Genomic DNA, 25,286 nt, shown 5'->3' on the forward strand with positions numbered 1-25,286 from the left:
TTTTCTTTCAGTCTTGCCGATGGACTCTGTCTAGGTGGTGGACTTCTCGAGGTAGTACAGATTCCTTGCGTTGGGTCAACTGCTCCCCAGATATTGAGCTTGTGAACTGATAGTACCCTTTTCTTTGCGAACATGCCAGTCGCCTGCGATGATATTGTAGGTCATTTCGCTTTACCAGAAGTGTGGCCAACTGATATCGACTTTCGTATTGATGGATGTCATGTTTGGAGTTTTGTGAGGGGCAGATGGTGGTGCAGAAGCAGGTAATTTCTCCTGGTGTTGTCCATTTGGTTGCAGTATGCCGGCATAATCAACTCACATCACGAAGTATCAAAGCAATCCAAGAAATGCGAAAGATGACTGCTTCAGAGTCCTCTTGTTTGACACACCGAGCCATAGTAGGCAATAATGTGGAGGGGGACCTCACACAGAATGGAACACTGCACCTAGTGGGATCATGAACGAGTTTATACTATGGGGACCGGTAGTGTCACGGTACTATTATCCTCGAACTAGTATGGTTTGGTTTGAGGGTTCTAAGTTCAATTACTTTACTTTCATTAAGGTCTGCGAGGAACTGCGGCGTATCAAATCTAACTATATATATAGCCGACACTGGGTGGCATATGAACCAACGATGTGGTAAAATGCGTAATAACTTCCAGATAGCCAGTAAGTCTAAATTTTGCATTACTTAGCCGATCCGCTTGACATGCTTAAAACGAGTGTGAGATAATCAAAATAGTACGTAAAAATAGGTTGGATATCCTGTCATGTGCTGAAATCCGCGCAGTAAAAGATTGCTGTGCGTGATAGTAGCTTATAGTGTTAAATAGGAAGATAAAATCCATCAGCGAATCAGATAGTCTACTGGTTAGCAACAGCATCATTGGTCTAGTGGTAGAATTCATCGTTGCCATCGATGAGGCCCGTGTTCGATTCACGGATGATGCACTACGTTTTTTTCTTTTTGTTTTCTTCTGCTCTGCTGATCACAATTAGTTCCATCTACCCCTCATATCCGCCTCACTTTACTCCACTTCCTTCCACTTCCTTGCTTACTGCCTGATCGGGATCGGATCATCTTTCGTGTTCGAGGTTAAGACCATCCTGGTCTGCAGTTAACATGTCTTTTCGACACTTCCACTTTCTTGCCACGTCTGTGCCATTCGGGATTTACACCTCGGATTTTCGCCACCATGGTACCTGGTTACTGCAGCTAGTACACCTCACTAGGCATTAGCTCTTTCAGCTGAAGACAATTACAGGGATCGGTGACTGCCCGTAGCTACGATCGCCGACCCGCCGGGATTGGTCCCACCGCCGTGTTTGCTTATCGCCGACGGCTGAAGCGGAGGTTGGGCCAATGGACAACAATCTCCCCAACTAGCTACCATTAGCTACCATTATAGTTGCAGCTAATAGATTAAAATGTAGAAACTTGCGGAATTGCTCCTTCGTGCGGAGACCAGCTGAGATAACAATTTGACCCGCATGGACTTGCCCCATCGGTGCCTTTCTTATCCGTCACGTCCGACCTCGGCAGCCCATTTCCCTGTACTATTTATTCATGTCTCTCGCTTTTGCTTGCTTGCTAGCTAGCTAGCAGGCACGGTAGGAATTGAGAGGCACTCACCATGCAGCTCTCGTTGTTGGCTCTTCTTGGAGCGCTGGCGCTACCTAGCGCGGCTGTTCCCCATGCGCGCGATGAGGGACAATGCAAGCAGACCACGGTTGCTATTCTGTATGACTACCATCGGGCCTGAAGTGCGATCAAAGCTAACCTCAACAGTGGTGGAGGAATGGCTGGTATTGCTGCTGCTGTATGTCCATCCCTTTGTCGCTTCTAGAAGGGATCCCACATGCTCACATGTTACCAGCAAACGCTGCACAATGCCTCCATGGAAGACTTCATGATCCTCGAATACCGCGACACCATTGGCGGTCGCGCCTGGCATAAGCCCTTCGGCCAGGACAAAGATGGTAACCCGTACATCATTGAGATGGGTTGCAACTGGGTATGTCATTCAATGAAGTCGGCATTCTGCACTGCTAACAGTCACAGGTCCAAGGACTCGGCACTCCTGGGGGTCCGCAGAACCCCGTCTGGACACTGGTAAGTCTCCAGCCTTCACCACCACACCACTACTCTAACCCTCAAAAGGCCCAAGTCTACAACCTCTCCACCATCTACTCCAACTACAGCAACGTGTCGACCTACAACCAGTACGGCTACAAGGACTACTCCCAGCTGATTGACATCTGGGACGACATCTACGATGCCGCCGCCGCCCAAGCCGGTGTCATGCTCCTCGACAACCTGCAGGACCAGACCGCCAAAACTGGCCTGGCCCTGGCTGGCTGGCGCCCCAAGGTCGACGACATGGAAGCGCAAGCCGTTGACTGGTGGTCATGGGGTGCGTCGCAAACCATCTCCAAACACACGTACACCACTAACACACACGAACCCAACCAGATTTCGAAGACGCATACACGCCCCTCGAAAGTTCCTTCATCTTCGGTGTCGCTGGCCAGAACCTCACCGTGAACGGCTTCAGCGACGAAGACAACTTCGTCATCGACCAGCGCGGCTACAGCCACATCATCCACGGCATGGCATCGACCTTCCTCAAGCCCAACGACACCCGCCTGCTCCTCAACAACCACATCACCAACATCAGCTACTCCGACTCCGGAGTGACCGTCCACAGCGCCGACGGCTCCTGCGTGCGCGCCTCCTACGCCATCTGCACCTTCAGTCTGGGCGTGCTGCAAAACAACGCCGTCACCTTCACCCCATCCCTGCCCGAATGGAAGAAGGAATCCATCGAAGGCTTCACAATGGCTACCTACACCAAGATCTTCCTTCAATTTAACGAGACCTTCTGGCCCGAAGACACCCAGTACTTCCTCTACGCGGACCCCTACATGCGCGGCTACTACCCCGTCTTCCAGTCCCTCAGCACAGAGGGCTTCTTCCCGGGCTCGAACATCATCTTCGTCACCGTGACGGAGCAGTTCGCCTGGCGCGCCGAGCGCCAGTCCGACGAGAAGACCAAGGCGGAGGTCATGGAAGTCTTGCGCAAGATGTTCCCGGAGAAGAACATTCCCGACCCCATTGCGTTCATGTACCCCCGGTGGACCCTGGAGCCCTGGGCCTACGGCAGTTACTCGAACTGGCCGCCCAGCACGACGTTGGAGATGCATGAGAACCTGCGTGCCAATGCGGGCAGATTGTGGTTCGCCGGTGAGGCGACCAGTCCGACCTACTTTGGGTTCTTGCATGGAGCGTGGTTCGAGGGCCAGGCTGCGGGACTGCACATTAACAGTATCCTGAACGGCACTTGCAAGGCGAATACGACTTGCAAGGGTAGAAAACACTATGAGACGCTGCACGGAACTACGCCGTTGGCGGATTACAGTTTCGTGGATGGGTGGAACGGAAACAGTTTTTATGATTTCAACGATGATTAAACTGTCTCCCCCCTCGCCCTCCCCTCCCGCGTTCTCTTTCACCGGCTCTACGTGGTGAACTGAATGTGTGTGTGGTGTATATATATAGTATGAATATAACATATCATCATTTAACCATCTATCTATCCAACCCATACATCACTCATAATCATGACACAACCCCCTCCCCCGCCAGGGATGGAGAGGGGATTTACCAATCACAAAAGTGCACATTTAGGCTAACGTTCCCATTTGTCATGACACCTCCCTGACTAACCCCATGACATGTTTCCACGACGTCCTCAAACCCATTCAGACAGTCCTCGAAGCTATCAAACACACCAGTCTTGCCGACGCTGGCGTGCACCTTCGTCGGGCTGGTCATGTTGTTGACGAAGTGGTCCCAGTCGCCGTAGAGCACGTTCCACCGGTACTGGCAGTATTGCAGGGAGTAGAATTCCTTGATGCTGATTAGGGAGGCGCAGTTCGAGCCGCCGGTCTCGGGGTAGCAGATTGCGGAGAGGGCGGCGGTGGGGAGGAGGGGAAGGAGGAGGGTGGAGAGATGCATGTTGCTTCTATTGTTTTCTTGTTCTTGGGTGTCTGTTGGGAAGTGGTCAGTTGGGTATATAGGGTGAATCTTAGGGAGGGATGGTGGTTACTTTTGTGGTTGTGATGTGGAGTATGTATGTACGTAGTAGAGGAATCCAAGAATGGTGTGATGAAAGGAAGAAATAACGAAGCGAACGTGGCTCCGGGGATATACAGTAATAGGTATAAATACCCTCATTCCACCGACTACAGTTGCTAGCTATCAAAGCAAGACAACCCACGCCAGGGGTACCTGCATCCCACCCCAAAGGGGGAATAGATCACCACGATCCTCAAACAAGCATTAGGAATGTTATGCATGTCTATCGAATTCAAATCGCAATTTCTATTTATCGCTAACAAACGCAAACCCAAACCGTGTGAAACAAATCAATCCTTACAGCCAGCCACTCACTCTGGCACATTGCACCCCCGGCAAGGGATCAAATCAAAAATCCCACTGCCTCAACCAGTTGCCCATCAGATCCCCCGTTACTGCACCCAATCCCTCCATGGTCTTGCTACCCCCGCGCGTCTGCTCCACACTAATACTCGCCGAGAGCATCTCGCCCGCGAGTCCGCGGTAAAAGTCAAGCAGCTTCAGCGCGGGTTTCTCGCGCACCTCAGTCTCCGACGGCGACTTGATCGCCTCCAGCTCGTCCAGCCACTGGTCCAGCGGCACCGCCTGCATACCGGGGTACTTGGTCTGGATGGCGGGGACGAGGGTCGCCCACAGTGTCTTGCAGGGGTTGACGAGGTGGTAAACGGCGTGCGGAGTGGCAGACTGGTTTTGACGACGGGTGTGCATGAGTTCAGTAGTGATGGTCGAGAGGGTATCCTAGCAATACCATCCATATTAGCCTTCATTCCCGCCCACACCTTTAGGCCAGAACAAAAAAGAGGGGATTCACTTACAACAGGCACCCAATCAACCTCATACCCACCCAAATTCGCCGGCACCTTCCCAACAGACTTACTCGTCTTCACCAATGTCGGCACCCACTCATCCAAATTCCACATCCCCTTCACACTCGTCGGCCCGGCAATCTGCCCAACCCTAAACACCGTCGTCGGAACACCCGCCCCATCAGATGCAGCCAGACACAACCTCTCTCCGACGAACTTCGACTCGCCGTACCCCTGCACCAGCACTGCATCAACACTTTCCACCGGCTTCTCTGGCACCACGGGGCCCAACTTCTCCGTCCATCCGCCGATGGTACTCACACTGGACACGAACGACAAGTGCGCGTTGTGCCTGCTCCTCACACTAAAGGAAATGAACTCCACCACGCCCTTGATATGCGGATCCTCGAACGACTCGAGCGGGTGATTGAAGTTAACCTTCCACGCGTTGTGAATAATAAAGTCCACATTCTCCAGGAGGTCTGCGTACTTGCTCTCGCTAAGACCGAAGCGTGGTGCGCCGAATGAGACAGTAAGGAACTCCACCCGGCTGGGGTTGAGCAGCGCAGTGTCCAGACCCTTGTCGGCGAAGCTGCGCTGCTGGCGGTCGGCCGCGTCGGATCGGTTGAAGCAGTATACCTTTGCGACGTTGGAATCGGTCAGCAGGCTATGAAGGAGGTAGGTTCCAAGCGAGCCGGTCGAGCCGGTGAGGATCACGGTGGAGTTGGCCGGGGCAGGGACGACAGGGGTAGTGCGGCGCGGGAGCTGGGGGGTGTATTTCTCGATGGTGGCGGCGAGGCGGTCGGCGCGGGAGATGGTCGTTGTACGCAGGTTTCCAGTCACTAGGTCGTGCAGGTAGACAGCGAGCTGGGTGATAGAAGGGTTTCCGTAGATCTGCTGCTGGGAGATTTCCTGACCAGCGGGATAGCCGGCGGCGACGACCGCCTTGTTGAGGGTTTTGGCGAGCTGGATGGTTTGCAGCGAGTCCAGACCAGCGGCATAGAGGTCCTCATCGTCGCGGAGGTCGGCGCGGTCGAGGAGGTTGGCGATGAGAGAGCGGACGAAGGTGCGGAGGTTGTCGATGCTGAGGGTAGTGGGAAGCTCGACAGCGGCGGTTTCTTCCTCTGCTGCTGCGTAGATAGCCTCGATCTCATCTTTGTAGTCGTTGTTCACGGCGTGGCGCTTCGTGGTACCCTTGGGAGTTAGTTGGAAGGGCTTCTTGGGATCAGAAAGCCGGATCTTGTTCTTAGCAATGCGGCCGTACTTGGGGACGGCTTCGTTGGCGCGCTCCACGGTGGGCCAGATGGTTTCGATGAAGGCCTTTTCGTCAATGGTTTCGCCCTCGAGAGCCCAGTTGGGCTCGATGAGGAGGGCTGTGTCGAAGCGGGCTTGGCCGATGAGGAGAGCACGGTGGACGCGCGGGTGTCCCTCGACGATCTTCTCCAGTGTGATGGGGTTCAGCTTCTCGCCGTTGCTGAGCACGATCACGTCATCGAGTCGGCCGTGGTATTTCCACAGGTGAGGATGCTCGGGGTGTCGGATGAAGAGGTCGTTGGAGTGGTACTCGGTGAGGTCTGGGAAGGTATGGAAGATGCCGTGGATTCGGCGACTGTCTGCTCGGCGGGGAATTACGAGCTCATACATATCGTCGCTGACGTGCTGCATGTCCACTCCATAGGCCGGGTTCCAGTCGAAGTAGCCCCATACATTCTTGCCCTGGGGGACGAGCGAGGAGATGATACCCATTTCGCTGGATCCGATGACGGTGATCATCTTGGTGAGTTGAGACAGGTTATCGCCGACTTCTGGAGCAAGAGGAGCGCCGGCGAAATAGACATATTCAAAGGTGCTGAGGGCAGTGCGGGCGGCCGGGACATGGGACATGTCTTCGAGGAGGGAGGGAGGCAGCATAGCTGCCGCAGGCTTGGTGGCGGTGATAGCAGAGGTGATGAGGTCGGCAGAGAGAGGCTTTTCGGGGAGGATTACGAAGGGAATGTGGTGGAAGAGAGATTCGAAGAAGGCAAGTAGGCCCATCAGGTGGAAGAAGGGTGTGGTGGAGAGGACGAGGGTGTCAGGCCGGAGGTCGTGGAACAGCGTAGACTGTCGAAATTGGGGACGCGAGATGTATGCGGCGTAGTCGATCGTGGCGAGGAAGCCGTGCGTCAGGGGGACGGGTTTAGGCATGCCTATCTAGGTTAGATGTGCTAATAATTAAGGCTGTGGGATAAGTACCTGTTGTGCCAGAGCTGTGGATGATGATGGCGACATCGTCCTCGGCTTCCTGGTAGGTCCTGGTGTAAAGGTAGGGCTGGGAAGTGGTGCTGAAGAGCTCTGCAATGGAGGGCACTTCGTGGAAGGTAGTATCAGGACGGAATGCCTGAATTTCAGACACGCGGCGCTGCTTTTCAGGTGTGTAGAAGAAGGCGTGACAGTCGGTAGCGTTGAGGATGTGCTGGTAGGCGTCGTCGGAAAGACGTGTAGAGGGGAGGAGGGGCTGTTCCGTTAGAAAATGAATGTAAATCTACAATACGTGGAACATACCTTGTATCCCGTCTTATGAGCGGCCAAGAGGAAGATCAAGTATCGCACATCATTGCTAGCCATGTAAGCGATAGTCTTTGGCTCCTGGGCGCGTCCGATCTGCTTCTCGATCCACCAAGCAAAGGCGTCCACCGCGCGGGCCAGACGCTGGACGGTCACAGTATCATAGCCATCGGAGACATCAGCACCCGTGGGGATGAGACCGATGCGCTGAGCAGGGTTGGCTTGAGCGAGGTGGTCGACGACCACGGGGAGGAGGCGTTGTCCGGGAGTGGTGGCCATTGGCGTAGTAGATAGGATTAGAGGGTATGAAGTATAATTTGGAAATAGCAAGTCTATATGCGATGAGAACAATTTTGAGCAGTGAAGAACGAACAGAACACAATGCGATGATGAGGATAGAACCATAAATCGAGCGAGTTTGCGAGGTATTTATGTCCAGGTGTCATTTCAGTGCGCGATTTCAAACCAGACCTTGGACATTATGGTGGCCAGGGGAGGAGCCGATTATCCAGGCAAACAGTGACACTAGACGGACTTATGCCGGTGGAGCAGTCTGCAGTGACGCTGCCGATCAATTCTAGAAAGTACCGACAGGGCTACGTGCATCATCTACTAGTATCAACTGAACCTACTATAACTCTAACGACTACGTTCATTCACCAACAACCAATCCATTACCATAGACATAGATGGAATACCGAACCTCAATCCTCATCTCATTATCAAGAACAAGAACCTTGGCAAATCTATCCATTTACCACGGACTCCATCCACACCCCGAAAGCTTAGCAAACCAAGTCTCCGGTCCGGCTGTGGCGGCGGGATATCCGTCTCGGCGATAGTCTAGTATCTAGATAAGAGGGATATCCTGTTTCTGTTAGTAGTATTTTGATATTCCTTCGGTATTATTGCATTACGTACCCTGCATGGTCTGAACCAGCGCCACAGTGCCGTCGTAGAGTATTACCTGTTCCGCATTGTGCAACTCCATCATACCATATCCATGTATGTTTTACCCACCATCTACATCATCCGCTACATACACTATGTAGCGGGCATCGGGCACAAGCACTAAACACGGCAAACCGAGCACTGTGTTATTCCCGAGCAAAGAGAAAACAAGAATCAGAATGAAACCGTTGAGTGGGGCGAGAAAGAACAATCCAAGTTGTCTGAATAAGAGGATATTACTGCTTTGGGTAATTTTGGAACGTAAATCGGATTTCGGCATTCTCGATTGGGAGTTATGCTCCGTTGTCATTGTCATTGGTTGGTATGGGCGGTGGTACTAACCGTATTAAGTAATATGCAACGAGGGGCTGTTTTATGCTACTCATGAACTTGCTTGTGGATGAAGAGGGTGGGACGACGATTAGTGATGATGATCTTGTGCATGGTTTGATGTACATTGCTTAAGTCGCTGATCATACGGACGTTAGGATACGCATCTGTGTTGTCAGTAGTAGTACTATCTAGCCGACCTCCCTATCTACAATTTCCAATAAAGGTTTCGCAGGATGTGTAGTTTCCACTTGCACAATGGTACCTGTTGAAGGTTTATCCCTCCTGGTAATAATGCTTGCGCAGCATTTCTCATCAACCATTAGCTGACAGGATCTCTGATCCTTGGTTGAGGTTCGGATATAGATTAATCAACGGTGGATACGATTACTACCCCTTCCTCTTGAAGAAGAATAACAATGCAGCCAGGTGGCAGCATATCTACCAACGATCATCTAGCCCCTGCCCCATTTTATTCGGAAATAATAGACACAATCAATATACCTATATCAAGACCTAGTAAAACAAGCAAAAAATCCCTCACGCCCTAGAGACAACTCCCGCACCCTGCCACTACCCAAACACCTTCCATTCCACCAACCGCACCATCTCCCCCGTCTTAGGCGTAAACACCAACCTCAACGCCTCCGTCTTCACCTCATCCCAGCTAACGGTCGTAATTCCATTCGCCACCGCCGAGCTATAATTCGCATTACTCACTTCCTCCCACTCCCCTGTTGAGCCAGTGCTTTCCACCCGATAGCTCTCCGGCACATCATACCCCTGCGTACTATTCGCAAAGAACGCAATCTCGGCACTTGCTGTGCTTGTCGCATTCTCAAATTCCACCTGGTACCACACTTCTGTCCCATTGCCGACGGGACTATCCCATCCGTTCGCTACGTCTTCGATCCAATAGAACCAAACCCGTCCGTCGATAGCCGCGTGCACGTCGTCTGTGTCGGCGTCTGCCACAGATACACTACCCCGAGGATACTCGCTATCAGCGGCGAGTTGCACCGAGACGGCGATAGGACGGGAGACTTCCGGCGCAGAAGCGGAGCTTAACTCAACCGTGAGACGGGTGAGGGTCTTGCTGGTGGCCACTGTTTCGCCGTCGACTTCGACGACGAGACCTACTGTGCCGTACTGACTGCCCGTGGCGTCCCATTGCACGGCAACATCGTGACCGTGGTAGAGGATGCGCTCGGCGCGAAAGTAGCTCACTGCCGAGGCGTCCGCTTGAGGGTTTACTTCCAGGACGTTGTCCGCGCGAGATCGGATGCCTACGTAGCCCGAGAGAATCAGGTCAACAAAGCCCGAGTGGAAGTAGTGCGGGGAGCGGGGCAAGCCGACGATAGGGCTACCCGTGTCGGAGTAGTAGTCTTCTTCGATGTCAAGGACTCCGCCGCGGGCGGGGTTGTAGTGCAGTTGAGCGTACTGGCGGAGGATGCTGGTGTAGTCTGCGGTGGTAATGACGCCTGTTGCGGCGGTTTTGGGGTAGTGGTCGAGGAGGTTGGCGAGGCCCGTCAGGACTTGCGTGGTTTGATAGGGCCAGGCGGGGCCGTTCCATTGGCATTCCGGGTTGGAGCCGTCGTAGCGGTACTGGACCATGTAGTATTGGTAGCTAGGCTCGTTGGTGCGGAGGCCATGCTCGCCCGCCAGCTGTGAGGAATTGAGAATATGAGTCCATGCGTTGGCGTAGGTGGTATTGTCGTCTGGAAGGTCGTGCGTCCAGGGGACGTAGCCGACAAGTTCGCGGCCGCGAATGAAGTCCCAATAGGTAACGTATTCATTGTCTTCCTCGTAGCGGTCGATGAAGTGCTCGAAGGTGCTGTTCCAGAGGTCGTCCTGGAGGCGGGTCTTGAGGGCGCTCGCCAGTTGGGTATACTGCTCGCAAACGGCAGTGTCGCCGGTGAGATTGGCGATGTGGGCGATAGCCAGGGCGTTGGCGTATTGGTAGCTGTTGATGCTGGGTCGGAAGGCATATCCGCCTGTGAAGCCGTCTTCGCCGCCAGAGGCATCGATGCTGGAGATGGTGTATTCGGTCGCGTCGGTCAGGGGCTGGATCCAGTAAAGGTCCTTGGAGGTGTCGTAACCGCCGACGCCAAGGGTGGTGGAGTTCCAGCCGGCGTAGACAGTCTGCATGGAGGAGAGCAGGGGAGTGGCATCATCGGCGACACCGTTGACTAGGTAGGCCTGCCAGACGCCGTCGGCCATGCATTCGGAGAATTGGTAGGGGGCCCCATTGGGGCCGAAGAGGAAGGACGAGTAGTCGCTAGTGAAGCGACGGTCGCGACACCAACGGCCTTCGCGCAGATGGAAGTTAGAGGCATCGATCAGCAGGGCATACGGTTCTTCCTGCCAGCTAACGTCGTTGAGGAACTCGGTGGTGATGTAGCCGTAGGAGCCAAGATCGCGCTGATGGGCCCGGAAGATGCTCCAGCGATAGTAGTAAACATCTTGAATGTCGGTGAGGTCGGTCTCAAAGAGAGGGATCCGATCGCTATACCAAGGCGCATCGTTGCCAAAGTATTTGCTCAAGATCGAGTCGGCATCAAGGGCAGACGCGCCGAGGACGCCTGCCAGCGCGAGGACCTGCAGATACCACATGATGGATGTGCGTCATGGTGAAGGGAGGTAGAGCGATCATTGCACGTCTATTTGAATGAGAATCAGAGCGCATTTTCCCCCAGGGACAATCTCCGGTGGAGGAGAGGGGATGGTATTAACCGCAGGGGATTCGGAGGGCAAGGAATTTGCCGATTGGCGGGTTCCGGCGATCAGGGGAGAATGTCTCGCAAACCACGCAATCAAAGCTCATCAAGTCTCTCCTGCGGGGGTGGCTCGGACGTGCAGTTCTTCAGAAACCCCAGACGGGGTATTGCTACATCTGCAAGTCATCAGGCAATTGCTATTCTGGATGAGATGGTGGCATGACAACTTGCGTGCCTCACGAGTTAGGAGAGACATGGGGTATGGATCAGGATAGCAGCCCATGTATGGCTACATGGAGTATCGCAACAGTCTATTGGAATGTTCTATCTTTTTATATCTGAACCGACTATAAAGAGAGTCGTCGTCCCACAACCGAAGATAAGAGTGAGAGGAGAGGGAAAAAAAGAAGTCGGAAAAAAGTTAATGCATCATCCGTGAATCGAACACGGGCCTCATCGATGGCAACGATGAATTCTACCACTAGACCAATGATGCTGGTACATTGTAATGCTTTGAAGTATTTCCATACTCGAGCCAATCCATGATATTCCATCCCCTCCTACAACAAGTGGGTGACGGCAAATTCACAAAAGAAAAAGAAGAAAAAGAAAAAGAAAAAATTAACAAACTGAACGATATACTAATACGTTATCAAATGATGTCTGCGTGGTCTCCTGCTAAGTACTGTTTATACTACTATCTGATGAGGATGGGGTATGCAGTCGGAGACAATCACACTTTGATGGGAGTAGATTTAAATATTCCCGCCAGGTTAACGCGCACCAGTACAATGCATACTACTGGTATCTACTAAATAGTAGCACGGATAGTGTGACTGAAGGAATGGTAGTATTAATATAGTGGTCATCGTGGTCAGTTCTTCATCAACTACATGTCCTTTCAAAAATCAAGAAGTTTCAAGGTATACCAGATTATCACTCGCAGCAAATACACTCTTAAAATTACATCAGGTACTCAACACACACCGAGGTATATCCCCCCATGCCATCATCCCAATCTACCTACCCACGGTGAGCATCCCCACCGTTGTGTCAAATAGCACATTAGTTGCTAATTTCTCCCTTCCACGCCCCCTCCAAAGTCGACTTCTTCAACACCAACAGCGCCAAATCGCCCAACACACCCGCCGACAACAACTCCAGGACTTGCATATGGGCCATCAGCTCCTTTCCGATCCAGTTTCTCAACTCAATGGCATTCAAGGAATCCAATCCAAACGTCGCAATCGGAGTCGACTGCGTATGCGCCTCCAACACTTCCCGGGGAAGCATGAGAATGTCACCCAGTTTGTCCCGTAGACCGATCGCCGTAATCTCGAGTGCTTCCTCGAGGTTTGCTGCGCGGCGAACCTGCTGCCCGATAGAGAGGGATTTCGTGGTTGAGCCGTTGGCAGCGTCGTTGCCTTCGAGTTGTCTAGCAGCTTCGACGAGCTGGGTGAAGCGGGCATCGGAGGCATAGTATGGGGTTGGGGTTGGGGGAGCCCAATGCACACCAGTGATGCACTGCTCCACATTCAGGGCGGTCAGGCGGCCCTGCATTGCCAATTCAACCAAGGTGAGCACTTCTACCTCTTGTAACGCATTACTCGATTTCAGGTTCTTCATCACTTCTGCCCTTCTTTCTGCGTCGTTAGAGAGCACGCCGACGTCGGCTACCGCGGCAAGATCGATAGATACGGCAGAGAGACCCTTCTGGCGGCGGTAGCGCGCCAATGCATCCAGAAAGCAGTTTCCGGCTGCGTAGGCGGCTTGACCACGATTGCCGATGATGCCGGACACGGAAGAAAGCATGACGAAGAAGTCCAGAGGCTGGTGCAGAAGGGAATAGTGGAGGTTCCAAGCGGCTGCGACCTTGGGACGGAGAACAGCGTCCCAGTCAGGGAAAGTCATCTGTTCGAAGAGAGTGTCCTGGTCATTGTTAGAAAGAGATAGAGAATTATTAGTTTCAGGCGATGTACATACCTTGAGAACCATGGCTGCGTGAATGACACCCCGGACTGGGGGCAGGTCTTTCTGCAGTTCCGCAATCATCGCCTTGACCTGCGAGATTTCGGACACATCGCATTGCTTAACGTGGATCGATGCATTCACAGTCTGGCACTCGTCGATGAGTTTCTGGATAGCTTCCGTGACGGTGCCACTGCGGGAGAGCAGGACGATCTCTCGGGCTCCGCGCTGCACCATTCTGCGAGTGATCGATTGCCCAATACCTCCAGTACCACCTACAATGATGTACGTAGCCTCAGACGGCAGAAGGTCATTGGATGGAGTGGGATGCGTGGCCTTGACCTTCCCATTGATGCGATGGTCCACCACGACCTTGCCTGTTGTCTTGCCACTCTGTAGCTTTCGTAGCACCGATTCTACCTCCGTGATACCGACCGTCGTGACCGGATGTACGGGACTCAATCTCCCTTGCGCGAACATCCTCATGATAGAGGTGAAGACCCGGTTGAGGACCTTGCCCTTCTGTTCCGCAACAAGCGTCAAATCCAAAGAGGAGAATGTGCAATTGTACTCAAACCTGCTCATCTCCAGCCGGGTGTTCGATGTAATATCCCGCTTTCCAATCTCAATGAACCGACCAAAAGGCGCCAGACAGCTCCAGGTTTCGCGAAGGAAATCGCCCGCCAGCGAATTCAAAACCACATCTACGCCGCGTCCGCCCGTAGCATCCCGGACACAAGGACCGAACTCGGTGTTCCGACTGTAAAAGATGCGGCTCGCCGGGATGCAGTAGCGATCGACCAGCATCTGCTTCTTCTCCTCGCTACCCACCGTGGCATAGATCTCGGCTCCGATCAGCTGGGCTAGCTGAATCGCGGCCTGACCAACGCCGCCGGCGGCGGCATGGATGAGAATGCTTTCGCCCGCTTCTATTTTAGCCAGCTCGACCAGTCCATAGTAGGCCGTGCTATAGGTGACGGGAATGGAAGCGGCCGTCTCAAAGGTCATGGAGTCTGGAATGACAGCGGCGCTGGTTGCGGGGCACCGTGCGTACGTGCTATACGCACCTTGGGACATGGCGCCAACGCGGTCGCCAGGCTTGAGTGTGTCTACCTTGGCTCCAACGCGAGCTACTGTACCACTACACTCGATACCCAAGTAAGGACTTGCGACTTGACCCATGGCAATCACCACATCCTTGAAGTTGGCGCCCGTGCAGGCCACTTTGATCTCGATTTCGTTGTCGCCGAGTGGCTGGGCTGGATCATCGGTCCAGTAGAGAGAGTCCAAGGCGCCCAACGTGCCGACGGCGATCTTGAGTCGACGATCAGTTCCCTGGTCGAAGTCCTGCGCATACGAGTGAGAGGGGTGTGTCTCTCGGAAGAGGGCACTGTTCAGCTCGGATTGCTCGGCTAAACGAGGGACCATCAGGCGCCCGCTGACTTCACTAAACTCGTAGTCCGATAGGGGTGCTTCCTCATCACTGGCCGCTTTCAGTAGAGTGCTAGTCGACGCCTTGAAAGCATCCAAAATGAGTTGGGCCCGACCTGCCACGTCTTGCCGAGAGCTGGGGTCCAGGTCCAGGCTGACGACAGCGTTCCCAGTTTCTGAACGCACAGACCGCAGGAGACCCTGGCTGAGGTTCAGCTCGGGCTGATCCACAGCGAGGTATGCCCCGGAGGTTATCCAGAGGCAATAGGAGCAGTTGAGAAGGAGGTTCTGAACCTGCTTGAAAGATTCTGGGGTAAGAGATTGCAGGACTGGCGTATCTAGTTCACACAGGCAGATGTAACGATTCGTTGAGGACATCTGTACGCCTGACAGGGGAGAAATAGTGACCTCATGCTCAGTGAATGCCTCGATAGTTTTCATAAGCGAGGAGATCAGTGGGTCTGAGCGGTTCCTCTCTGTGATGATGACAGTGGTTGTCTGGTCTGCCAGTGATGCGTGATGGCTACCGTTGGCATGTGCAACCCCGTTACCATGCCCCTCGCCAGAACCGTTAGCTTGGCCATTCCTGTTGGTGTGGTCATTTCCATTCGCCTCTGCGCCATTTGGTTCACCAGCCGAGGAGAATGGCGCCCACTGCACGGTGTAGCACCAAGGGTGCGGGGTGGCGTCGATGGAGATATCAGTGTTCATAGGAGTCGATCGAAGGCCGAGGATAGTGAGCACAGGCTGCTCGGTTGATGCATTTGGGTCCCAGGCATCAACCGTGAACTCCGTCGGCCCGAGATTAGAAGCATCCGCGGGAAACCCAAGAGCATGGGCTTCCACAATAGCTCCAGGTTTGGCGGGGAAGTTTGCGGCAATCTCCATTTCCTGGATGGAGATAGGCATGTAAAGGCATGGAATGCGGCCATATTTCGCCCCAAGAACGGGGAACGTCAGCTGAAAGCACATATCCAAGAATGGGGGGGACACAATAGACGGCGTCTCATGCCCCGATGGCATAGCCTCAGCCGTGTTGGGCACTGAAACATTGCCACGCGCATAGCTGCATCCTGCGCCTGCTTTTTGTACGGCCAGCCCACTCTCGGGGTGGAGAGTGAAAACATCACTGTACCCGGCCCCGCGCTCTTCGAGGTCAGCATAGAAAGCCTCCAGCGGCATAGGGCGGTAATCTCCCTGAGTCGCCTCGTGGCGCCGTTGAAGCGCAGCGTGGAATGACCGGCGTTGGCTGACCGGGTTGGTGGACGACTCCTGGCGTCTGATGCCGACGAGACCACGGCAATGCTCGCGCCAGCCGCGAGTCGCGGTCCACGAGGCGATACGAAACTCGTCCCAATCACTGGAGTAAGAGCGGGTGCCCTCCGTGAACGAACTCAGAGAGAACCAGGTCTCGTACTCGACGTTCTCCTCCATGGTGAACGCCGAGGAAGCCTGGAACTCACGGAGCCGGTACCCGGCAATCTGGGATTGGGAGAGACCTCTGAGCTGAGCCCGTTGGGATGCCGCCTCGACGGCCATACTTACATAGCCAGCCATGGGGAAGGTAGTCATGGATTGCATACGATGACTGCGGAGCCATGGTACGCTGTCCAGGGACAGGGAATTGCGCCAGATGGGCTGCTCATCTTCACGGGTAGACGCTTCCATTCGTCCCAGCAGATCGTGGCGGGGGAAGCGCGGCATTCGGTGGTTGAAGGCGACGCGACCCTCGTGCCAGTAAGACCGATTAGACCAGGGATATGGCGTGAGAGACGGCAAAACCGTCGGGACTGACCCACCCTGGTGAATTGGGTTGACAGCACGGAAATTCAGCTGCTGGCCGGCCAAGAACAAGCGGCCTGCAAGCTGGAGCGCGGCCTTGGTGGCATGGTCGTTGCGGGCCAGGGAGGCGAAGTACTGAATGTGCGTGTTCTGCATGCCCTGCAGAATCTGCTTGATCGGTCCCTGCAACGCGGAATGCGGCCCGATCTCAATAATGATATCGGGCTTGGACTCGGCACACAGCTGGCCCAGCGCAGTGGAGAACCGGACCGGGTGCGTCAGGTTATCGACCCAATATGATGCTCCCAGAACCCCAGGTTGCTCCACCTTTTCACCCAACAGCGAGGAGTAGAATTGGACATTCTCCTTCATTGTTGATGGGGCGACCTGCTGAATAGCGCTGGTATAGTCCTCGGCGATCAGCTGCATGTGGGGAGAGTGATAAGCGACGTCGACATGAAGCTTGCGATGAAACGTCTGCCGGGCTTCTAGCTCCTTCGCAAGAAGGTCCATAGCAGTGGCATCTCCAGACACCGTGGTAGAACGTGGTGAATTTTCACAAGCCACAGTGATGTCCTTCTCCAGTTGGAGTTGCTTGATGGTCCGGTGCACCTCCTCGGCACTCTCTCCGACGGCCATCATGCAGCCATTTAGATCTGAAAATCGGACGCGAACTTGGGCAGCGAGTCGTCCCCGATGATACGCCAGGGCAATGGCCTCGCTCACAGAAATAGCACCAGCCGCATAAGCTGCTCCAATCTCTCCGCTGGAGTGGCCAACAACCATCCTCGGTTGTATGCCCCAAGAAGCCAGAAGATCGGTCAGAGCAATCTGCACGGCGGTGCAGACAACCTGGGAAATCTGGGGTTGATTGACGCGAGATTCAGCTGCCTCACGCCTGAGCTCTTCAAACAGGGAGAAGTCTGCCCCTAGACCCTCCAATGCACGTGCTGCTTCCTCCATGCTGGCTGCAAATACAGGGTGGGTGCCAGTCAGTTCCAAGCCCATACGGGGCCATTGTGCGCCTTGTCCAGTGTAGGCAAAAGCAATGGCAGAAGAAGAGCCAGCTCCCAGACGGGCGCGCTGAGGGATACTCGCGGGCCCATTCAAGATCTCCACAAGTTCGGCAGTAGACGAAGCAGTGACTGCAATACGCCAGGGAAAGTGAGAGCGCCTCTCGCCAAGAGTGTACGCGACGTCGTGTACCAGGCGCCGTTCGAAGACTCCCGGGTGTTGTTCCAAGTAGAAGACGAGGTTCGTGGCAATGCGTTTGGCGGCCTCGTCGTCATAGCCACTCAGTACGAAGAGCCGGGGCGCATCGTTTGAGGTGTCGGGAGGCTGACCGCACGGACGGGGAGGTCTTTCCAGTACGACATGGCAGTTAGAGCCACCGAAGCTGAAGTTGTTGATACTGATGTACTTCTTGCCCTGGGGCCAGGGACGTAGACTGGTCGGTACCCTGATATTCCATTGGTCGAGAGGGATGGCAGGATTGGCGCGCTCAAAATTAGCATTGGGAAGAATGAAGCCACGGTGGAGCATCAGGGAGGCCTTGATCAGGGACACAATGCCGCTGGCAGGTTCGAGATGTCCAAAGTTGGACTTGGCGGAGCCGATATATAGCGGTGCGCGCTTGGTCCGGCCGTCCTTGAACACCCGATGAATGGCGCCAACTTCGATGGGATCACCGACCTTGGTTCCAGTACCGTGCGCCTCAACGAACCCTGTCTCCTCAGGGGAGAGGTTGGCGCGGGCGTACACTTCTCGCATGAGTTCCTCTTGGGCCTCCCCGCTGGGGTTCGTCAGACCTAGCGATGTTTAGCTGGTTATTCGGAAAGAATACGTGAGATTGCTTTTCTAGGGTGTAGCAACTCACCGACAGTTCGACCATCATGATTCAGACCTGTGCTCCTGATGACCGAATATATCGGGTCATTGTCTTCCAGAGCCTGGTCCAGTGGCTTAAGGACAACACAGCCCAAACCCTCGCCGCACGCAAAGCCCGAGACGGCACGATCATCAAATGCAAAGGTCTTTCCTTGCTCGTTGTATAGACTGTGAAGTTTTTCATGGTTTCGTTAGCATCTAGCGTCTAGTTTTACGGGAACCTTTACGAAGTGTTTGTTACCCCATCATAGACATTGAAACCGTCTCGTCTGGATTAACATGCAGTCTGGTTCCACTGACCAGAGCAGAGTCCGCTTCCCCTGAACGAATGCTCTGCACGGCCAGGTGAAGGGCATAGAGACTGGACGAACAGGCCGTATCGACAGTCATACATGGGCCACGGAGGTTAAAAAAATGTGAAAGACGACCGGCCTGAATAGATTCCTGATTCCCCGTGGCGTCGAACATGGGAAGAGCGTGGAGGTCGCGAAAAGCACTGCGGCGGTAGTCTGATGCACAATGACCCGTGAAGACGCCCATTCGCGAGCCTGATATGGCTTCGTATGGGATACCGGCGTTCTCCAAGGCTTCATAAGCACACTCGAGGAGTAGTCGCTGATTTGGATCTAAGAGTATTGTCAGCCATCTTGTACTGTTCAGGTTGGTTACTCATGGGTTCCTTTTTACCCATGGCAATGGCTTCTTGTTGAGTGATGTGGAAGAATGGAGCGTCAAACTGGGATAAGTCCTCCTGAAGGAAGTAACCCCCCTTCTGATTGAAGCAACCCTTTCGCTGGGGATCTGGGTGGTAGTAGGCCGCACTGGATATGCGGTCTGAAGGGAATGGACACCATGCGTCCCGACCACGAGATATGAGAGTCCAGAAGTCATCAATCGTACGGACCTGGCCCGGAAGGCGACAGGACATTCCAACGACAGCAATTGGTGTCTGCGAATTGTTTGTGAGGGTCATGATGGCGGCAGGAGCGGGTGTGTTAGGCTTGAGAAGTAACCAAGAGGGAACGAGGAGTCTGAGGAAGGAGTTGCTCGAAGGACCTGACCGTAGAGGAACTTCTCTCTATTTAAGTATTCTATTCAACCATTCCAGAGAAAGATAGCCTTCGCACCTGACGGATCCTGCCTGATTGTTGTGTTTGTTATATTTTCTTTTCCTTGTCTCTTCTTCAAAGTTTGGACCACGTTGAGCATGTGCACTCTGCTATCAGCCGTCAAGAAGGCGATCGTGCCCATCAGCCATCAATTATTAGCAGCTCGACAATAAACAAACTCTAAGAGAATAACTGGTGTATTTTCCTCCAGAATGGGTATCCACATCCGACAGCTTGGTTATGCATATTCTGACTAGTTCAAGAGCCGATCGATAGACCCGCAATTGACTTAGCCTGGTCACCTTTCTACGATTTGCCGTGGTCTACCTGCAGCCACCGCTCAGAGAATCTAGTTCCTATTGGATTCCTATATCTACCATTAATTCCGAAAGGTGGTGGCTGAGCCGAAGATTACTGTGCTATGAGCCAAGGGCAAAACAAAACAAAACAAAAAAAGAAAAAAAGTGGGGAAAGCAGGTGGACAGGGAGCTTCTGCTTCAATGGGTCCCTGCGCCAGCCAAATACCTAAACCGGTTGAAGCGGAACCTGATTTTTTGACTGTCTTAGTTGTTTCGATTTGAATTGAAGGCTTGTGAAGTATAGTTTACCGAGTTGCTGGGATCAGCACGGAGTAGTTGATAGGGCTTCCCCTTGTATGGTTTCTGGTCCTGCCTTTTGCTTTTGTTTCAATTCTCTTGTGGTGAGTGAATTCTTGAATTCCTTGTGATCGAGAGCGTGCGAGTAGAGAGACATGATGTTCGGGATGTTCGGTTAGCCTACAAGTTCAGACTATGCTGGATCGCAGAAAAGCGGTCAGTTCTATGCCAATCAGGCGGAATAATTACCTATCTATCTGGAAGGATCGATCGAGAAACTAACCTCTGCATAAATCCAAGTTTTGGCCATCATTCCAAGCCGAATGCATGCACGGAATAGATAGTATTCCATTTAAGTTTCATCTATACGAGATGTACACCGTAGTCATTCAACATACTCCGCAGAGGAGAAATAGTGTCTTCTTAGTCGGAATCTTTCTACTTTAAGATACCCCGAACTCCTATTTCTGTGGATCCTAGTATTGACCCACAGTAAATCATTGAGCCGAGCCGAAACAATAAGGAGAATCCCGAGTCAGTTTTGAGACCTATCGCATCTTCGCAAGCCCCGATTGCCCGAAATAGCATTGCCCTAGTACTAGCGGCATCATGATATATAGGTTGTAGTAGTACCTCACCACGGTGACATTTTCAGTCTCCCTTCTACATTACAATCCATCGATCTAACCGGATCTCAATCTGATCCAGAACCAACCAACCCCTCTGGGGCTTATATTTGTATTTCAGGTCAAGTCAATTTTTGAAAACATCAGAAGTAGCCTTTAAGCATGACTATCTTGTGCCTGCACGGCGGCTACGGCAGCGCCAAAAGCTTCGAGGTCCAGCTCGAACCTCTGACCAGCGTCTACCGATCCCTGTACCCCGATGTTTCCTTTCACTTCATAGACGGTGGACATCGCTCCGACGCGCCCCCAGAATCTCAGGGTTACTTCGGCCCGCCGCCTCATTACCGGTTTCTAGAACACGATGGCATTGAGCGGTCCGATGATATTATGGTGCGGATCCGTCAGCTGCCGAGAGGAGCCACAGCCGAAGAAACCATGCGGGTGTTAATGAATGAACACGCAATGATGTCGGCACGTTGTGTGAGGGAGGCGTTGGACAGGCTGTTAAAGATACTGGATGAACATCCTGAAATTGACGTACGTTTGAAACCGCCCTTGCACCCCTCCCTCCAACCCCGGCCTTTCCCTTCTTATCAGACATAAGTGAGTTTCAATTAGCATTAACCGGGACTATGCGAGCCAACAGGGTCTTCTTGGCTTTTCAGAGGGTGCTATAATCGGTTCTACCCTATTGCTCGAAGAGGAGCGACTCGTGCGGGAGACGGGCAGGAAAAGACAGCTTAAGGTATGTGTATGGATATATCGGTAGTTCCCTTTTCCGATATACCTATTTACGCCGAGAGAGGCCCATGGTATTGCCACATGCTAATGTATGTGCTGGTTTTTTCTTTCTTCTAGTATGGGGTCTTCCTCGCAGGCTGGTCTCCCCTCCGAATAGTGGGTGATCGAGTAAAAGGCTGTGTGGCAGATGAATGCGAGGACATTATTGAGGTCCCGACATGTCATATTATCGGGGCGAATGACCCCTACGTAGATGGCACTATGGCGTTGTATGGGATGTGCGATCCCGATACGGCCATCATGTTTGATCATGGCAAGGGCCACACAATTCCGCGGGACGCGGCGACAATGACAGAGGCGGCGGAGGCGATTGAGCAGACTAGAAAACGGGGAATTGCTGCGGGGAATGTGTAGACTTGTATTATAACTTTGACACAATATAGATCGTTTGCAAGATTCTTTCATTCGAGTAATCTTGGGGCCTTGGTCTTTTGTTCCCATCTTCATTCCCTGCCTCTTGCTCTCTCTCTCTCTCTCTTTTTTTATTTTGTGCGAATATCGGTGCACTGCCCTGAATGTCCCAACTTCCCTCTACCGTGAAATGGATTCTTATTTTTTTTTAAAGTACCGAAAGGCCATTCGTCAATTCATTGACATGCACCTCAGCAATTGGAATTTCTTGTGTAAGAAATAAACCGCACTACCAAAAAGACATGAAAGCATACCTAAATCACGGCTAACCAGAGCACTGGTAAAGAAATATGACCTACCAGAAGGATGTGCTCCTGTAGTAGGGCAAACCAAATGTCCGTAAAGGATTAAGAATGAGTTGACGGGGGGGGACCGTGCGACGTCGGTCTGCCCGTGGATGTGTCAAATCTGCATCATGCTGCAAACATCTGCAGAATAATTATATTATTGGGTTTGATTTAGTATATATCATATTAGGCTACTACAGGAAGGCGTGATTGTCCGCCCGTTTCCTGCTACCCATTTTAAAATGTAGCCTTAATCCACTTGAATAATCAATAAATCCCGGTGTGCCTCCTATATAGTATCTAGAAATGATAGTTCTTTGTCACGGTGTTCGCTTTTCTTCGAGCCATCATTGTTCATAAATTTCCGATTAAATATATGTATCCGCTCCAAGAGTTCTTCTTACGCTAGTAGTATCTGCATTTTCCTAATTTATCTGGAAATTTTAGCTTTCTTCCCGGAAGGTTATTTGGTACTTTGGTACCTTTTGCTTTTTTCCTTCCTCTCCGTTCCTCTAATTTTGTCTTCTTATTCAGATATCTCTATGGTAAGAATACTTTCAAGAATCCGATATTGTGGACTGGTAACTTCCGATCACATTTCTACACTGAAATTGAATATATACTGCACCAAATATCTGATTTGTAGGCTTACTGGCCCTCAGCGATTTGATGAGAATTCTTTGGAAAAAGACTATAGCAGATTTTATGGCAGTGATTAATCATTCGATATTTGTATATACATTGTATATGATGGCAGTAGATTATAACGATAAGGTTTCATAGTATATGCATGTTGATCATGCAGATGGGACATGACTGTCGGTCTGTGTTCTGGACGTGGGGAAGCTCGGACGATCCGGTTCTGCTGATTGAGGGGGGGGGCTGATATGTACTGAATATATCACAATGCAGATTCATATACAAACATGACAATATCATACTTCAGACTCTGCAATACTGAAGGGGGAATACGGAAAATGGAAAAATAATGTAGACAAGAGCGGCAACATGCTTTTAAAGAAACTCACGGCACGTCCCTACCTCTTATCGATTGGATGTGTCAAAGATGTCGTTGTAATTTTCGTAACTTCATGCCAAATATACTCGTGACTCACATCATATTTACACATAAACTATACCCAGGATAGACAAACCAATCAAACCTTTGACTCATCAAACGTCATCATTCGTTGTCTTTCTCCCCCCACCACCTTCTTCCTCGGATAATAATGCCAACACGCCCAGACAAACATCGTGATCAGAGTCAACGGGATAGTAATGGCCCAATAGATCCAAAATGAACTGGTCATGACTTCGTTTCCATTTTCGTAATCAAAGAAATTCGTCCCGAATAGGCCCTACACTTCTTAGCACCGAGATAGTCCATGAAGCTTCAACGTTGTAACATACCGATACAAATGTTCCCGGTAGATATACCATACTGACGATCGCAACCGTTCTCATCATGGCGCTGTCGGACTTGGCATCGTGACCGAATCGTTGGGAGACGAGGTTGAATCCCTACTACGTCAAATTCTACCCGAACAAAGGGATATATGGGTAGATACCAAGTTAATCTCGTTGTGTAACCGCTCCGAGAGCGATCGGCTTCGGATCTTCAGTGAGTGAAAGTCCTTGGCCCGTCGGAGCAGGTTCCGTTTATTCTGGAGCCATTCGCCCTTGTTGATATTTGGGTACAGCTCGTAGGAGCGCGCCTGCTCTTCCACCAGGCATTGCATGGTATGTTCTGCGACCTCAAGGGTCTCGTTTGAGTGGAAGACGTGTCGTGCAATATCGTGCAAATGAGGGAAAAAGTCGGGGGTCAGGCTATTTACATCAACTCTCGACTGTATTCAAATTAGTATACTGTACAGTGATCTGGACAGGGCTAATACTACCTTCTCAGTGGTGCGGACAAGATTTCGAAGCGCCCAGAAAGAATCATCATAGACACCGACCATGGTGTGCGCAATTACAGCGTGCCAGACATACGGGTTGTTGTTTGCCTGAGTCGTGGGTAGGATAGCAACCAACTTACTGGGCGGGTCTGGATGGTCGACGATAAATACGACTTGGATCTGGGTTTCCGGATACCAGGTTACAAAGACGGTAGTTTGGATCCATTCGTATGTATGAGGATCGCGGACGTGTTTTATCTTATAACAAGCCCAGGAGACTGACGAATTCATTAGCCTCATGTTTGTCCATCCGACCTTGGGTTGACAACAAACCGTGCTTGATAGGCTTGTCGTTCTCGTCGAGAACATCGTCACAAAACAAAGACCCGTTGATGTCCTTACTAATAAGAGGCTGAAATTCATCCGTAAAGAGGCGCAGATACTTCTTCTCATTCAGAGTTTGGCGTTTTGAGAATCTACACGCATTAACGAAAACAAAATTCATTCCGAGAGGACTGGTATATCCTACATAAGAAACGATCTTGTCGGGTGCTGCTGTCGTCAATGCCAGCCATCAAGGACCACCGCGGAATGCATACCTCAAGATTCAAATCTAGTAAGGATGCCCCAGTTTCCATCCATGGTCCGTTTCCTGAGCTTATCAGCGCTATGGCCACGGCTCAGCAGATACGAACCCACCTCGCTCATAGATGGTAATGCCGTCGGGCATTGTGCTCGTGGAGCTTGTGGGAAGCTTCTCCATTTACTGTGTCAGACGGGCCGGAAAGATGGCCCATATGCTAGCATAATTGGCGAACGTCAGACTAACAGGTTGCTTGCAGCTGACGGCCGACGGAGGATTTATAGCTGGCGATCGACGAGGCTGGATTTAGTGGCGCTGGCTAGCCGCCGCGGGTGGGCACGTAGTCACATCTGTCAAACCATGATGCCCAACCTCTGTGATGGGGCTTGTAGGAGAGATGTTTGCGTCGCACTGCTGC

The 25,286-nt window shown here is 52.2% G+C and overlaps 7 protein-coding genes and 2 non-coding genes across 9 annotated transcripts; 3 read left to right on the top strand and 6 right to left on the bottom strand.

The window, feature by feature from the left end:
• The first annotated feature begins 883 nt into the window (after window positions 1-883).
• BO85DRAFT_t221 lies at window positions 884-954 on the top strand. Its single transcript has one exon. It is a non-coding gene; the product is annotated as a tRNA-Gly (tRNA).
• Window positions 955-1,538: 584 nt separating this feature from the next.
• BO85DRAFT_452118 (putative flavin containing polyamine oxidase) lies at window positions 1,539-3,974 on the top strand. Its single transcript, XM_025660750.1, has 6 exons — window positions 1,539-1,744; window positions 1,793-1,823; window positions 1,881-2,018; window positions 2,066-2,116; window positions 2,165-2,417; window positions 2,477-3,974. The coding sequence occupies exons 1-6, from the start codon at window positions 1,638-1,640 to the stop codon at window positions 3,472-3,474; spliced, it is 1,578 nt and encodes a 525-aa protein (XP_025512622.1). The 5' UTR covers window positions 1,539-1,637; the 3' UTR covers window positions 3,475-3,974.
• BO85DRAFT_96117 (uncharacterized protein) lies at window positions 3,611-4,151 on the bottom strand. Its single transcript, XM_025665815.1, has one exon. The coding sequence runs from the start codon at window positions 4,019-4,021 to the stop codon at window positions 3,665-3,667; it is 357 nt and encodes a 118-aa protein (XP_025512623.1). The 5' UTR covers window positions 4,022-4,151; the 3' UTR covers window positions 3,611-3,664.
• A 163-nt stretch (window positions 4,152-4,314) lies between these two features.
• On the bottom strand, window positions 4,315-7,870 carry BO85DRAFT_426984 (putative NRPS-like enzyme). Its single transcript, XM_025658141.1, has 4 exons — window positions 7,489-7,870; window positions 7,180-7,441; window positions 4,957-7,133; window positions 4,315-4,879 (listed from the first exon to the last, which is right to left on the bottom strand). The coding sequence occupies exons 1-4, from the start codon at window positions 7,768-7,770 to the stop codon at window positions 4,490-4,492; spliced, it is 3,111 nt and encodes a 1,036-aa protein (XP_025512624.1). The 5' UTR covers window positions 7,771-7,870; the 3' UTR covers window positions 4,315-4,489.
• Window positions 7,871-9,318: 1,448 nt separating this feature from the next.
• BO85DRAFT_96167 (six-hairpin glycosidase) lies at window positions 9,319-11,844 on the bottom strand. The gene is made up of 2 exons (XM_025665816.1): window positions 11,506-11,844; window positions 9,319-11,432 (listed from the first exon to the last, which is right to left on the bottom strand). The coding sequence occupies exon 2, from the start codon at window positions 11,383-11,385 to the stop codon at window positions 9,346-9,348; it is 2,040 nt and encodes a 679-aa protein (XP_025512625.1). The 5' UTR covers window positions 11,386-11,432; window positions 11,506-11,844; the 3' UTR covers window positions 9,319-9,345.
• Window positions 11,845-11,914: 70 nt separating this feature from the next.
• Window positions 11,915-11,985, bottom strand: BO85DRAFT_t224. Its single transcript has one exon. It is a non-coding gene; the product is annotated as a tRNA-Gly (tRNA).
• Window positions 11,986-12,408: 423 nt separating this feature from the next.
• BO85DRAFT_480193 (polyketide synthase) lies at window positions 12,409-19,530 on the bottom strand (the record flags this gene model as incomplete). The annotated part of the gene is made up of 5 exons (XM_025662992.1): window positions 12,409-13,418; window positions 13,473-18,478; window positions 18,547-18,725; window positions 18,799-19,183; window positions 19,245-19,530. The coding sequence occupies 5 exons, from the start codon at window positions 19,528-19,530 to the stop codon at window positions 12,555-12,557; spliced, it is 6,720 nt and encodes a 2,239-aa protein (XP_025512626.1). The 3' UTR covers window positions 12,409-12,554.
• Window positions 19,531-21,050: 1,520 nt separating this feature from the next.
• Window positions 21,051-22,043, top strand: BO85DRAFT_499924 (uncharacterized protein; the record flags this gene model as incomplete). The annotated part of the gene is made up of 3 exons (XM_025664090.1): window positions 21,051-21,425; window positions 21,535-21,633; window positions 21,747-22,043. The coding sequence occupies 3 exons, from the start codon at window positions 21,051-21,053 to the stop codon at window positions 22,041-22,043; spliced, it is 771 nt and encodes a 256-aa protein (XP_025512627.1).
• A 1,501-nt stretch (window positions 22,044-23,544) lies between these two features.
• On the bottom strand, window positions 23,545-25,015 carry BO85DRAFT_461899 (uncharacterized protein; the record flags this gene model as incomplete). The annotated part of the gene is made up of 8 exons (XM_025661814.1): window positions 23,545-23,745; window positions 23,798-23,908; window positions 23,956-24,234; window positions 24,286-24,563; window positions 24,619-24,761; window positions 24,815-24,837; window positions 24,885-24,937; window positions 24,985-25,015. 8 exons carry the CDS (start codon window positions 25,013-25,015, stop codon window positions 23,545-23,547), a joined length of 1,119 nt encoding a protein of 372 aa, XP_025512628.1.
• Window positions 25,016-25,286: the final 271 nt, after the last annotated feature.

The sequence above is a fragment of the Aspergillus piperis genome, assembly GCF_003184755.1.
Source record: "Aspergillus piperis CBS 112811 unplaced genomic scaffold BO85scaffold_18, whole genome shotgun sequence".
Classification (NCBI taxonomy): domain Eukaryota; kingdom Fungi; phylum Ascomycota; class Eurotiomycetes; order Eurotiales; family Aspergillaceae; genus Aspergillus; species Aspergillus piperis.

Excerpts from the sequence above, each read along its gene's own strand:
- BO85DRAFT_96117 (XM_025665815.1), bottom strand. The coding sequence starts at position 4,021 with ATGCATCTCTCCACCCTCCTCCTTCCCCTCCTCCCCACCGCCGCCCTC.
- BO85DRAFT_96167 (XM_025665816.1), bottom strand. The coding sequence starts at position 11,385 with ATGTGGTATCTGCAGGTCCTCGCGCTGGCAGGCGTCCTCGGCGCGTCT.
- BO85DRAFT_452118 (XM_025660750.1), top strand. The coding sequence starts at position 1,638 with ATGCAGCTCTCGTTGTTGGCTCTTCTTGGAGCGCTGGCGCTACCTAGC. Across the intron at positions 2,019-2,065 it reads TTGAGATGGGTTGCAACTGG|GTCCAAGGACTCGGCACTCC; the intron begins GTATGTCATTCA and ends TAACAGTCACAG. Across the intron at positions 2,418-2,476 it reads CGTTGACTGGTGGTCATGGG|ATTTCGAAGACGCATACACG; the intron begins GTGCGTCGCAAA and ends GAACCCAACCAG.
- BO85DRAFT_426984 (XM_025658141.1), bottom strand. The coding sequence starts at position 7,770 with ATGGCCACCACTCCCGGACAACGCCTCCTCCCCGTGGTCGTCGACCAC. Across the intron at positions 7,134-7,179 it reads CCACAGCTCTGGCACAACAG|GCATGCCTAAACCCGTCCCC; the intron begins GTACTTATCCCA and ends TAACCTAGATAG. Across the intron at positions 4,880-4,956 it reads AGGTTGATTGGGTGCCTGTT|GATACCCTCTCGACCATCAC; the intron begins GTAAGTGAATCC and ends TGGTATTGCTAG.